At 46.4% G+C, this 14,694-nt stretch overlaps 1 protein-coding gene across 1 annotated transcript in view; it reads left to right on the forward strand.

Annotated features, from left to right (window-relative positions):
• The first annotated feature begins 233 nt into the window (after nt 1-233).
• The window catches only part of CABLES2 (Cdk5 and Abl enzyme substrate 2), a 50,046-nt gene continuing 35,585 nt past the window's right edge, over nt 234-14,694 (forward strand). The window contains exon 1 of the mRNA XM_054045894.1: nt 234-700. Coding sequence (XP_053901869.1) covers nt 234-700 — 467 coding nt within the window. The remainder of the gene's footprint in view (nt 701-14,694) is intronic.

A 14,694-nucleotide genomic window follows, 5' to 3' on the forward strand; every position in this document is an offset into this window, starting at 1 on the left:
GCTGTTCCTTGTTCCTCCCCCCGGCTCCCCCTTTGTGCGCCCTGCGCTATTGCCGGCTTTAGGACCCAGTAGACACCCCGGAGCCGGTGGGGCGGCCTCGACAATGGGAAGGGGGGCAGGCCGAGCCAATGAGCGCACGCCTCGGCCCGTTGCTCATTTGCATACGGGCGCGGAGCGGCCAATGGGGCGGCGGCTGGCTGAGGCGGCCGCGCAGCCAGCGGCGGAGGAAGAGGATGGCGGCGGCCGCGGCGTGCGGGTCCCCCGCCGGCCGGCCGTCCCGGGAGCAGCCCCCGCCGCGGAAGCGGGGCGACTCCCGGCGCAGGCAGGCCGCCCTCTACTTCCTCAACAACATCTCCCTCGACGGGCGCCCCCCCGGCCTGGCCCCGCAGAAGCCGCCGCCCCCCTCGGCCCCGGCGGCGGCGGGGGAGGAGGCGGCAGAGCCGGCCGGAGCCCTCACCCGGCTCCTTCCCGCCCCGCTGCCCGCCGGCGGGCCCCCCCCGGCCCACGCCGTGGGGGCCAAGGGCGAGGCGGAGCCGGCCCGGCTGGCCGCCTTCCTGCCCCCGCTGCTCCTGGGCGGCCAGGTCGGGCCCCCGCCCCCCACGCCGCCCGCCCTGCCGGGCCCCCCGGGGCTGCTCAGCCCCACGCAGCTCGTCCCAGGAGGGGGCGGCGGCGGATTCACGCTGGAGGTGCAGCGGCAAAGGTGAGCGCGCGGCGGGTCCCGGACGCCTGGGTCCCGCCCCTCTCTCTCAGGGTGGGGGTGGCCGTGTCCCCTCCGCGCTCGCCTGCCCTGGGCAGAGCGTCGGAGCAGGCAGCCCCCCCCCCCCCCCCGGGTCTCTGCTCTGGGCTGAGACCGAGCAGGGGACACTTCATTCCCCCGAAGGAGAATGTGGGGTGAGCCCCTAGCCTCGCCCCCCATCAGCCAGGCGCTCACCCCCGGCCAAGGCATGGGCCTGGGAGAGTCCAGCCCCGAAGGGGGGCTTAGCTGCGACCCTTTTCCCCGGACCCCCCCCCCCGCCGTGGACTAATCCCCAGCCTAAGAGCAAGTAGGAGGAATGTCCATGCTATGGAAAGCATGGGGTGAGGGGGCTGAGAGCCAGCCTGGGAAAGTTGGGAGCACCTATGGGGGGTGGAGGGGGAGAGATGAGGGGTGCGCCAAAGGTATAGCGCCTTCTTAGGCTGGTATTAGCGCCTAGATCGTATCCACCTGTCTTTTGTTGAGGTGCGTTAGGAGAAAACCCTTAGCTGGGTGTCCTGTCTTTATAAAAGCCAGAGGAAGTGTATTGGGGGTTTTGGTTCGGTTCAGTACTACTAATCCCTTTGTACTCCTGCATGTTTATTTTTAGGCGAGTGTTTCCCTTCCTGTCTCTCTTCATCGGAGCCAGTCAGTGAACTTTGGGGGGTTTCTCATGAGCCTGAGATCTAGGAGGTCATTTTGACATCTGTCTTCCTTAAGGCTGGGCACAAACCGGCTGGTCTGTGTTTCTGTTTCTCTACTCTTAGCTGACTTGATATGTTGATACTAGCAGGCATGCGCCTTGCAGAAAAACTTTTTTCTTTGAGCCTTACAAAAGTCTGTAAGTGGCTAATGCTTAGTAATTTGGTAGCACACTGATAAAGATGTAATAAGTGGTCAGACTCTTAAAAAGCATTTTTGTGGGGAAAAGGGCTGTTTTGCAACATATTTCTGTCAGAAAACAAGCTGTTAGAGTTTGAAGTAATACAAATCCTGTACTGTATGGTATTAGTGATCATAGATTTTCAACTGTTCAGAAGCATGTTTTTTTTCCCCCTCAGATCATGCTGATTCAATTAATTAAACACAACTTTGTGCCAGTGAATGTGTCCTAGATAGAGCTATAATTTGCTCCCCTTAATCTCAATTCTCTGTACTTTTTTTTAATTGTCTACTTCTTGTTTACACTATTGTTTCGTGAGCAATATTAATCAATGGCTTGTATGCTAGAGGCATCCTTGGGTGAACTTCAGAGATGGGTACATTGTGTTTCAGTGAAGAAATATGACTGGACTGTGTTTAGGAGAACTCTTACTGGTCTGAAATGTGGATTATCTAATTATTGTTTATCTAATTAATGATTATTCTACTCATCTTGCTCACAAAAATAGCCATACAATGTTAACTGCCCCACTGAGTCTACAGAGGGGCGGAAACAATAGTACAAAGAGATATGCGCCCCTTAGTCATGGTCAGTGGTTTGCTAACTTCAGAAGATGATTGCAGTGCTTAAATAGGAATGTTGTTACTCAAGTTGTAATGCCAGGCAGCTTCTCCGATGCATCTGACCAATGTACTTGTTCAGTGCAGCTGAAAGTAATGGATATGTCCTATAATCCATAGGACACTGTTACCAGGACACGTGAAGGCTCCAGCATCAATGAAGATGGCTACACAAATCCTTTTATGATGAGTGACCCATGTCAGTTGTCCTGTCCTTTCTTTACTCCTCCACTCCCCCCCCCCCCCCCCAAATAGTGACTGGTCCTGTCTCAGTTCCCTTAGGAAGAGGGAGAGAAGTGTCATGTTTAGCTTTTTACACATTGCAGAGTAATGTACAAAATATTGTTGTTGCATAAAATCTAAAGAAACAGTGTTGCTCTGCAACATCTTCCTGCACAGCAGACCTGTATACCATGTATGGTCCACAAAGTCTTTATATGTAGACCCAGGCTGCCCTCTCCATGTTAGCGATCTGGAAACAACAGTATTGATCAACAGTATTTTTTTTTTCCTTGAAGGTGCACATTAATAACAAGCAGTTCTTCATTTTTCAAGGAAGACATAAGTAACAGGAGATGTTTTGGTTGGGTGCACTTCCTTTTGACTTTTAAAATCATAATTAAATCTCTTGAGGGAAATTTCCATCTGGATCTCTGCTTGTATAAGCACTAAAGTGCCCCTACACTTAGCAGTATAGACACCTATGTACCCGTAGGTGTCTTGCATGCTACAGACACAGGAGCAAAATTGTGTGCATGAAGTTTCGCATATGTACACCAATGGAGGCTGAAGAAATATAACTGGATATGTAAATTAACTGTTCAGTGTGACTCCTCCCCTTCATGTGCCAAGTTACTTATAAGGGGCTAACACAATGTGTATTACACAAACAACCATGTGACTTTATAGTATGTAAACATTCCTTTCCTTATCACATCTCAGTCCTCTTGTTTGAGGTCATTTCTCCCTATTCAGTATCTAATTTAGATGGTAATCTTCTTAGGTCAGTGACTCGTCACATTTTTTTGTCTGTACGGCACCATGCACATCTACGGTGCTGTAATAAAATAACTAGGTTCAGCCTTGTGTCTTGAGTAGTAGTCCGTGTGTCTGCAAAGGGTAAAAATTTTCTGCTCTGTATTTTCAGTGGAACAGGTTTTTATTATCCATATAGAATGTTGTTGTTGTTTTTTTTTTTTTATTCCATCATATGCACCAGCCACTGTATCCTCTGTATAATATGGAACAGAAAATGTTTCATAATGGCTGTGTGTTTTGCTATCATCCCAAATCTTCTACAAAACAATGGGGAAAACAATTGTCATTTTACTCATAGACTCATAGACTTTAAGGTCAGAAGGGACCATTATGATCATCTAGTCTGACCCCCTGCATGCTGCAGGCCATAAAACCGTCCCTACCCCTTCCCTGGACTCTGCTGTTGAAGTCCCCAATCCTGTTTTAGGTGACTTCAATCGGCAGAGACCCTCCTGCTAGAGATCCCTGCCCCATGCTGCGGAGGAAGGCGAAAAACCTCCAGAGGCTCGGCCAATCTGCCCTGGAGGAAAATTCCTTCCCGACCCCAAAAATGGCGATCAGTCAGACCCCGAGCATATAGGCAAGAGTCACCAGCCTGACCCCTGTCAGCCATTATACGATTTACCTACCATTGTTTGGTTTTCCTTGACTACTATGTTTTACCATTAAACCATTCCCTCCATAAATTTATCTAACTTAATCTTAAAACCAGACAGGTCCGTCGCCCCCACCGTTTCCCTCGGAAGGCCGTTCCAATATTTCACCCCTCTGACGGTCAAAAACCTTCGTCTAATTTCAAGCCTGAACTTCCCCACGGCCAGTTTATATCCATTCGTTCTCGTATCCACATTAGTACTAAGCTGGAATAATTCTTCTCCCTCCCTTGTATTAATCCCTCTAATATATTTAAAGATAGCAATCATATCCCCCCTCAGCCTTCGCTTTGTCAGACTAAACAACCCAAGCTCCTCTAGTCTCTTTTCATACGACAGGTTTTCCATTCCTCTGATCATCCTAGTGGCCCTTCTCTGCACCCGTTCCAGTTTGAGTTCATCTTTTTTAAACATGGGAGACCAGAACTGCACACAGTACTCCAAGTGAGGTCTCACCAGCGCCTTGTACAACGGGAGCAGGACCTCCTTATCCCTACTAGATATACCTCGCCTAATGCATCCCAAGACAGCATTGGCTTTTTTCACCGCCACGTCGCATTGTCGACTCATAGTCATCCTGCGGTCTACGAGGACCCCTAGGTCCTTCTCCTCTTCCGTTACTTCTAACCAATGCGTCCCCATCTTGTAACTAAAATTGTTATTAGTCATCCCCAAATGCATTACCTTACACTTTTTACTATTAAATTTCATCCTATTTCTGATACTCCAATTCACAAGCTCATTCAAGTCTCCCTGCAGGATATCCCTATCCTCCTCCGAATTTACAACGCCTCCCACCTTCGTATCATCCGCAAACTTTATCAGCCCACTCCTGCAATCGGTCCCGAGGTCAGTTATAAATAGATTAAATAAAATGGGTCCCAAAACCGAACCTTGAGGCACTCCACTAGTAACCTCCCTCCAACCCGACAGTTCACCCTTTAATACGACCCGCTGCATTCTCCCCATTAACCAATTCCTTATCCACCTCTGGATTTTCATATCGATCCCCATGTTTTTCAGTTTAACCAATAGTTCCTCATGGGGTACTGTATCAAACGCTTTACTGAAATCCAGGTATATTAGGTCCACCGCATTTCCCTTATCTAATAAGTCCGTTACTTTCTCAAAGAAGGAGATCAGATTCGTTTGGCACGATCTGCCCTTCGTAAAACCATGTTGTAATTTATCGCAATTGCCACTAACCTCCAGGTCCTCAACTAGTTTCTCTTTCAGAATTTTCTCTAACACCTTGCACACTACAGATGTTAAACTAACAGGCCTGTAGTTACCCGGATCACTTTTTTTCCCTTTCTTGAAAATAGGAACCACATTAGCTATTCTCCAGTCTAACGGGACCACCCCCGAATTTACAGATTCATTAAATATTATCGCTAACGGGCCTGCTATTTCCCGCGCCAATTCCTTCAATATTCTCGGATGAAGATCGTCCGGTCCTCCCGACTTAGCCCCATTAAGGCAATCAAGTTTTGTTTCTACCTCGAATACGGTAATCCCCCATCCCGAATGCCCCTCTGTAGTGGTGCTAGTATCCCTAATACCTTCATTGGCCTCATTAAACACCGATGCAAAATATTCATTGAGATATTGCGCCATGCCTAGATTGTCTTTAATCTCCTCTCCGGCAATAGTCTTCAGCGGTCCCACTTCTTCTTTCTTTGCTTTCTTCCTATTTATGTGGCTGTAAAACCTCTTACTATTGCTTTTAATTCCCCTCGCTAGGTCCAACTCTACATGGCCTTTGGCCTTTCTCACTCTATCTCTACATTCTCGGACTTCACTAAGGTAAGTTTCTTTACTAATCCCTCCCCTCTTCCACTGTTTGTACGCTTTCTGTTTTTTCCTAATCACCCCTTTGAGTCGGTCGCTCATCCAGCTCGGTCTAAATCTCCTGCTTTGTAATCTTTTTCCCTTTTTTGGAATGCAGGCCTCCGACAGCTCATGCATCTTTAACTTGAAGTAATCCCAGGCTTCTTCTGCCTTTAGATCCCTTAATACGTTTGCCCAATCCACTTCCCTTACCAGTCCCCTTAATTTGTTAAAATTGGCCTTTTTAAAATTATAAACCCTAGTCTTTGACTTAATTCTGTTACTCCTTCCATGTATTTTAAACCGAATTAGCTCATGATCACTGGAGCCCAAATTGTCCCCCACTAGCACTTCCTCAACGAGGTCCTCACTGCTTACCAGAATCAAATCTAAAGTGGCCTCCCCCCTCGTCGGTTCAGCTACCACTTGATGAAGGAATTGATCAGCAAGCACATCTAGGAACATCTGAGCCCTATTATTACTACTAGCGTTTGTGCCCCAATCTATATCCGGGAAGTTAAAGTCCCCCATAATTACACAGTTTCTATTAGTAATTACTTCTCTAAACACATTAAATAGTTCCTTATCCATATCCTGGGTCGATCCCGGCGGTCTATAGCACACTCCAAGCACTATCCCCGGAGAGGCTCTAGTAGTCCTTTTACCCAGTGTGAGTATTGCCCAGACGGACTCTGTGTTATCTAATCCATCCACTATTATTTCTTTACAGCTTATTTCACTGTTGACATACAATGCCACCCCCCCACCTTTACCTTTGTTCCGGTCTTTCCTAAACAGCGTATACCCCTCCATACCTGTGTTCCAGTCGTGACCGTCATTCCACCACGTTTCTGTTATTCCTACGATATCCGGTTTCAGCTCTTGGACCAAGAGCTCCAATTCCTCCATTTTATTACCTAGGCTTCTCGCATTGGTGTATAAACACCCTAATGTATGTCGTTTAGCCTGTCTCCCATTAGTAGCACTATATGTTGCGGGCCTCCTTGCGCCCGTCCCCCCTGTCCTTCCTATGTCCAATCTCGTCTCCCCGGCTATGTCTCCTCTCATTTTACTCACCTTTTCCATACTGGAATCTGGCGTGGAGATTAACTGTGCATCTCCCAACCTTCTCCCCAAACTTCCTAGTTTAAAGCTCTTTTGATAAGATGAGCCAGCCTCCCTCCCAGAAGTCTATTTCCTTCCCTACTCAGGTGAAGCCCATCCCGCGAGAACAGGTGTCTGTCCCCAAAAGCCTCCCAGTGGCCATACATCCCAAAGCCCTCCTTATAGCACCACTCCCTTAGCCAAGTATTTATTCTCACAATCCTATCAGCCCTTTGCTGCCCTTCCCTCGGAACGGGCAGAATCCCACTAAAGATAATCTGAGCCTCTATCTCCTTGAGCGTCTTCCCCAGCCTGGCATAATCTCCCTTGATTCTCTCTAACGAGAACCTAGCCGTGTCATTCGTTCCTACATGAAGGATTATCAAGGGGTTCTTACCTGCTCCTTTTAGGATCCTTTTCAACCGCAGGTCCACATCGCGTATCTTTGCGCCCGGGAGACAGCACACCCTTCTGTTCTCCGGGTCCGCCCTGGTCACAGGCCTGTCCAATCTCCTCAGTAATGAGTCTCCAATTACATACACCTGCCTTCGCCTGGCAACAGTGCCATCTAGTAATCTAGTCTCTAATCCCTCTAGTCCTGACCTGAGCCTGTTCCTATCTTCCCTAATGCTCCCCCTTATGCCTTCCTGAATCCTCCCGGGGCCCAGAATTGGTGCTGTCTCCATCAACTCCTCCCCTCTCTCTCTCGGACTAGTCGCTCTTCTCTTCTTCCTCACTCTCCCACCTTCAGCCGCCACCTGCTGCCCCTCCACCTCGCTATCCAAACACTCGAACCTATTCCTGAGTTCTATTCCCCCCTCACTGGCCCTTCTTTTCCTTGGCCTGCTTCTGACAGTCACATGGTTCCACCTCCCATGCTCTCCCCCTTCCATTCCCCTATCACCCTCCTCTGCCTCTACCTGCGCCGCAGGGCGTTCTCCTTCAGCCCCTCCTTGCCTGTCCTCCATCAGCTGCTCAAACCCCCGCCTAAACTCCACCAGGGTATCTACCTGCATCTCTAGCCCCTTAATCTTTTCCTCCAGTAACACTATCAGGCGACACTTCATACACACATACCTGTGTTCCGGCTCCCCTGCTAGGACCATATACATACCACAGCTTCCACATGCAGCCATCTGCATTCTGTCTGCTGCTGCTGCTTGGCTCATGCCTGCTGGGCTCCCTGCCCACGGTGCCTGTGGACTCAGAGCACACACCACACCTTGCCCTCCTGCCTCCCCCCTTACCTCCCCCTGCAAACTCCCTCTCAAACTCCCCTGTTAGCCGCCCTGTTTGCTGCCTCCGGTGCCGCTTTTAGTGGGACTCTGGAATTTAAATAGTAGATACTCAGTTTTTGCTGTATGGTGGTGCTCACTCAAATGGGTTAAACTATTTTTGTCATGTAAATAAGCTCCAAATTGATGTATTCATAACCTGTCCAATTCCCCTGTAATACTGTGGCACAGCTGTTGATTTGATGGCACTGACACCCATATAATTACAGAGAACATTCTAAATTTATTTGTACAGTGTTGCTAACTAGGATGTGGTTTCACTGAAGAACTTGTAATGTTTGGATGCTATTGGGAAGAGCCAAGATAAGAACATAAGAGTGGCCATACTGGGTCAGACCAAAGTCCATCTAGCCCAATATCCTGTCTTCCAACAGTGGCCAATGCCAGGTGCTTCAGAGGGAATGAACAGAACAGGTAATCCTCAAGTGATCCATCCCCTCTTGCCCATTCCCAGCTTCTGGCAAACAGAAGGTAGCTGACGTGTCTGGTCAATATAGACCAGGGTAAATCATGATTAAACTCTACTAGGTGGAGGGTTTAATGAATATTGACTAACATTATGCTGAACACAGTTTGCTCAGGTCCAACTTGACTAGTCAGTGACGTGATGCTCAATTACTCACAGTTGCTATCCAGTTGTCTAGTAAAGACAAGCCCGTAGGGTGGAAAGTTCCAACATATACCCCTTATTAATATTTAGCCTGAGAGAATATGCTAACAGCGCTTTCTTTCTTGAGCTGCTTTATAAATCTCAATACCCAATTTTAAAGTGCTGCTGGCTATACATTGTACATTTAAAAGAAAGATTGAAGGTTGAAAGCCTTTGTCTTTTGTGCAGATAGGCTGGTAGAATATCTAAAATTACAAATATGCTTTTTCACCACCTTTCTTTTTCTGCCTGTCATCCCTCCTCCCTCTCTCCTTTTCCATCTTACTCCGTTCTTTTGTTCTTTCAAAGAATAAGGCTAACAAAAGAGGGTGGAGGGAGGAGGTGAATAGGGAACAGAGCAGCATTGCCGGATCTTAATGAATTTCTGCAGCTGGGCCTGAAATTGGCACAGTTTGCCATGGAATCAGATAACTGAGGGCTCTGAAAATAGCCAAGTTATGAAAGCGTGAAGAATGGGAGCAACAACTATACATGACATTGTTTATTATGCACTTGTGAGGTTTTGGTATGGCACTAATGCAGGGAATAACAGTGAAATATATCCACGGTGCATTTAGTTTAGCCTGCAAACAAATATCTGGCCAGATCAAAACCTCAGCAGTCACAATGCCATTTCGCATTCTGCATGCAGTCACTTACTTTCCCAAATTAAGCTGTTTTTGGCTTAGCAATTGGAGGAACTGTTCATAATAATGATGTGTGGTTGCTAATAAATCAGAAACGGCTTAAATTGATTTAGATCATCTTTATAGGTGGGTGATATTAAAATATGATTTATAGTTAAGGCTGACATTTTTTTTAAATAGCTGCTATTAATTGTGTGTCATGTTGATATAGTCACTGTGAAATTAATTCAGTATGTAAGGGGGGAGAAATATCCCACCAAGCATCTATATCTCTGACTGTTGATGTCGTGCTTTGCAGCACCATCATTTATACTTGAAGAAACATTTTATCTTTAAGCCATTTCTGCAAACGTACGTGTTTGATCCATGTGGCTGGGACAACATTTTGTTAACATATCTTTTGAAAAATGTTTGATATGAGGTCATTACTGAGACTCAAGCAGATCTTAAAATCATTATATAGACGCTTTCTATGCCATTTAGTTTTAATTTTGTAAGACTTCAAATGTGCACTCAGTACTTTACAAGAAGCAGAAGATACTAAACAAAGAAGTCGTCCCCAGCTTTTGAAGAGCTTGCAGGCGCAAGTACAATAGTGGCATATGCTTTGTAGCGCTGAAATGAATAAATTCACAATTTAAACCTTGTTCATTTGTCTAAATGTTAGCTAGACATTAGCCCAGTCCCTGTTTAGCAAGTACCGTTTTCACGCACATAACTTGTACCTGCCTTCTTTGCAGCAACAAAGGAATTGCGGGTGTAAAGGTTAATGTTTGCATGACTAGCTTCCATTGTACCCATCAATCATCCTAATATTCATGTTCACAATTCGCCAAACAAAACAACAACAAAAACCCACTGTGTAATATATGTCCATAAAAGAGAGGCTGCCTGGTCTGTAGAAAAAAATATGCCTTGATGTACACTACACTCTGGCCAAAGAGTCCTTAGGCAAAATTTCCATTGTGACTGACCTATGAGATCATTTGACATCATCTTCTAAAGGGGACCAGCAGCTTTTAAAAATATCTTTTAAGATCCCAATCAAGGGAAATCTCTGTGTAGACTTAATTATACTTGCAATTGTTCTTATCTTCATGCAATTGCTGTAATTTTTCAGAGCAATTAATTGCTTGTGAAAATGTCATTGACAAGTGCATTAGAATCAAGTATGTGCTAGAAAAGACACAGCAGTGCCTTTTCTGTCATTTTTACCCCACATGCCCTGCCTGTAACTCACTCATGCCAGCTTGCATCACCCCTGTTCTGGAGAAACCACTGCTAGAAGTGAAACCAATACAAGTGAAATCCTTGCCTGTTTCTGAGACAGTAAAAAATGAACGCTGCCAGTTGAGATGTACTTCTGCGCAATATTAATCTAAACACTTTATAACTCACAACAAAAAATGGGGGTGTTTTTGTCCCAACTTCTTAGCAAAAATATCCTAGCAGATTCTGTAGCAAGGTCTCATGTGACCAGGACTTCATCATTTTCACAGTAGTCTACTATAAATATACTTGTTGAAATACCATAAATTATAGTTGTCCAATATATATGTAGTGATGCAGTATTCATGGGGAGGTTAATAGCTTACTTGAGAACTTACAGCATTCAGTGATTTTCATTGTTCTTCCCCCATCCCCACCCAGCAAACTAGTGAGGTTTTTACTGCATTTTGTTTTAAAATGCATCCTCTAGCTTTGAAATTTATTTGGGATTTCTGTTTATTTTTTAAAACAAAATCTGTGCAATTCACCTTTTAAAATCATATCTTTTCCCCCAAAAACTGAGGTAGTGAACGAGTGTCTTCCCTCAGGTTTTGGCACTCAAGAGTTCAGAGAGCTCATAGTGTGCAACAGCTGTACCATTTCTGAGAGCTGTGAGTGTGTGTGATGAGTCAATGTTTGGACTGTCAGATGCTTTTTACCATAACAAGTCTCGGAGCAGGAGTCTCTCTTCTCAATAACTGCAGATAAGTGGACTGTTCAGACTTACAGCTGCTTAGCTGATTGAACTGATGGCCATTCTACCGTGTCTGTATTTGAATCGCATGCCCCAGTGCTGCTGTATACTGTTGACATAGGATTAGGGAAGTTATTGTGGGCGATCATAGAACCAGTCCATGTGAAGTGTTAGCTTAATAGCACTGGGATGTGTATTTCATTTGTTGCAAGCTATTCACTAATAGGGGGATGAGGCAGGTAGTGCAAGTTATTTACCACAAGTTCAGAGAGCTCCTTCAAACTACAGAGATAAATTGGCTTTCTGACCTTTTTTGCAGTAAGAGCAGCAGCTAGCCAGTGACTGACTTTTTTGTAGCTCTATAAATTTCCCCTGAATAAATGGTTTTATTGTTTGGTTAGCTGGAATAAAACTTCAGTATCTACCCTGTATATCTTTTTACAGTTTCATAGCTTTAACTCTTTGGGAAAGGTAAGCATGCCTGGAGATGCCTGTGATCCTTCATAGAAATATTTTGGCTCTGTGGTTTATTCAGAGTTTAAAAATGCTTAGTACTCAGTCACACAAGCAAACATAATGAAATTTAGATTGTGTAACAAACATGGAGTATTTCTGATAAAGCAGGTAACTACGTACTGATTGCCCTGAGCTAAAAACATTCTGACATTCTTCAAATGTAGAGCTCTTAAACGCCTACATAGCTAATCTTTGGCTTCTGGCTATTGTGTTTATGATCTATTGCAAACTACTATTACAGTTTTACCTTCAGAAAGCAGATGTTAAATTGAAGTCTTTACTTTGCTTACAAGGTAACAATTATATTAGAGGGACACTCATCCCCCAAATCTGTGCCCTTAAAAAATTATAGGGTGCACTCAGAAGTGGATTAAGATTTATTATGGCCCTGGGCACAAAAAAAATTTGGGCCCCCCACACTCTGGGGGGCCCAGGAGTGCCAGAACCAGGGGGGTTAAGGGGGCCAGGCCTCCCCACTCTTTTAAGAGGTGGGAGGGCCATGCCCCCCACTTTTTAATGTGGGCGTAGTAGCATCAGGCAGAGTGGCCACGGCATAGTTTGTAGGGGGCATAGAGGTGTTGCCTCCCAAACTGCAAGCCAGTTAGGCCAGAGGTGATAGGAGGAGCGGTGCTACACGTGGTTGTTACCTTGGGCACTGTCAGGGTTCCCTCCCCACTCTAAACTCTAGGGTACAGATGTGGGGACCTGCATAAAAGACCCCCTAAGTTTATTTCTACCAGCTTAGATTAAAAACTTCCCCAAGGCACAAATTCCTTCCTTGCCCTTAGTATTGCTGCCACCACCAAGTGATTTAAACAAACATTCAGGGAGGGCCACTTGGAGCCCTACCTCCCCCAAAATATCCCCCCAAGCTCCTACACCTCCTTTCCTGGGGAGGCTTGAGAATAATATCCTAACCAATTGGTTACAGAGTGAGCACAGATCAAACCCCCTGGGTCTTTAGGACACTGAAAAACAATCAGGTTCTTAAAATAAGTTTTTATTTAAAAAAAGATAAAAGAATCACCTCTGTAAAATCAGGATGGAAGATTAACTTTACAGGGTAACAAAAAGATTCAAAACACAGAGGATTTCCCCTCTAGGCAAAACTTTAAAGTTACAAAAACAGGGATAAACCTCCCTCTTAGCACAGGGAAAATTCACAAGCTAAAACAAAAGATAATTTAACGCATTTCCTTGCTATTACTTACTATTTCTGTAATATTAGATGCTTAGTTCAGATATGGCTTAGGGCAGTGGGTCTCAAACTTTTTTACTGGCAACCCCTTTCACATCACAAGCCTCTGAGTGCAACCCCCCCCCAATAAATTAAACACACGTTTTAATATATTTAACACCATTATAAATGCTGGTGGCAAGCGGGTCTTGGAGTGGAGATTGACAGCTCGCAACCCCCCATGTAATGACCTCATGATCCACTGAGGGGTCCAACCCCCAGTTTGAGAACTCCTGGCTTAGGGAGATGTATTTTCCCTGCCCAGGCTCCTCGCTGACCGGGAGAGAACAAAGGAACACGAAAACAAAAACCTTCCCTCACAGATTTGAAAGTATCTTCTCCCCTTATTGGTCCTTTTGGTCAGGTGCCAACCAGGTTTTCTGAGCTTCTTAACCCTTTACAGCGTAAAGAGGGATTTTATGCTACCCTTCGCTGTATGTTCATGACAGGCACAAAGCCCAGGTGGCAGCAGGAGCAGCCTTGGAGCTGGGTGCAGGCACTGAGCGAGCCTGAGGAGAGTGCAGCAGCCGCTGAGGCTGGGCCAGGAGCAATAGGAGCTGCACTAGAGGAGCCCTCCCTGCCTGGCTCCTCGTTGCCTGTGATCCTCCCAGGGCTCCTTGCTGCCTCCCAGCCGGGGCAGGGCCTCCTCTCCCCGCAGAGGGTGTCTGCAGGCCCAAAGGAGGGGGCAGGAAGCCAGACTGGATCCTCTGCCCTTGGATCCCAAAAGCAGCAGCACACCCTGGAAAGTGGGGGCTGCTCTCAGGCCCCTGGTCCCCACCTAGGGCAGGCAGGGGATCTGGGGCTCTTCACAGTGGCCGGGCTCCCTCGCCAGCTCTGACCACTGCCTGGCTCTGGTTTCCAGCCTGGCCAGGGGCGGGGCCACAGTTCTGGCACAGGTGGGTCCCCCTCCCACACTTCTGCCCAGGTTCCGGCACTCCTGTGGGGGCTCCCAAATTGGACGGGGCCCATGTGTTAGTCTGCCACTGGGTGCGGTGGTAACAATCCCTATATTTAGGTTGCCTAACACTTTTCATTATAAAAGATTTTGGTAATCTTTTCCTGGGAAGTTTTAACACATTCATTGTTTACAGCAGGCCTTCAAAATCCAGCCGGGAGGGGAGGCTGTGGGCTAGAGAAGTGCTGTTTCTTTGTCCTGTGAAATTCCATTCAAGTTTGGGTGAGAGGTAAACTTGGGTTTTAAAACACTTGTGTGGCTTGTGTTCCTCTAGAAAGCTTTAACAGCAAGCCAAGGTGATAACTGAGCTTCACATTCTAAGGCCTGGCTCGCACTGCTGCCAAGGCAGTAGCGCACATTTCATTGGGAGCTGCTAGCACAGTAGTGGGGGAAGAGAGTTGGGATGGATGCACCTCTCTTCAGATCCAGCACATGATCACAGCAGCCCATTTCCATCTCTGGGAAAGCAAAGTTGCTAGTGGACATAGATAGTCCTGTGGCTTAAGTGGTAGAGGTCTATGGGCTTGTCTTCACTACGGGGGTAAGTCAACCTAAGTTACGCTACTCTGGC

This window comes from Malaclemys terrapin, chromosome 12 (genome assembly GCF_027887155.1).
Source record: "Malaclemys terrapin pileata isolate rMalTer1 chromosome 12, rMalTer1.hap1, whole genome shotgun sequence".
NCBI classification, from domain to species: Eukaryota; Metazoa; Chordata; order Testudines; family Emydidae; genus Malaclemys; species Malaclemys terrapin.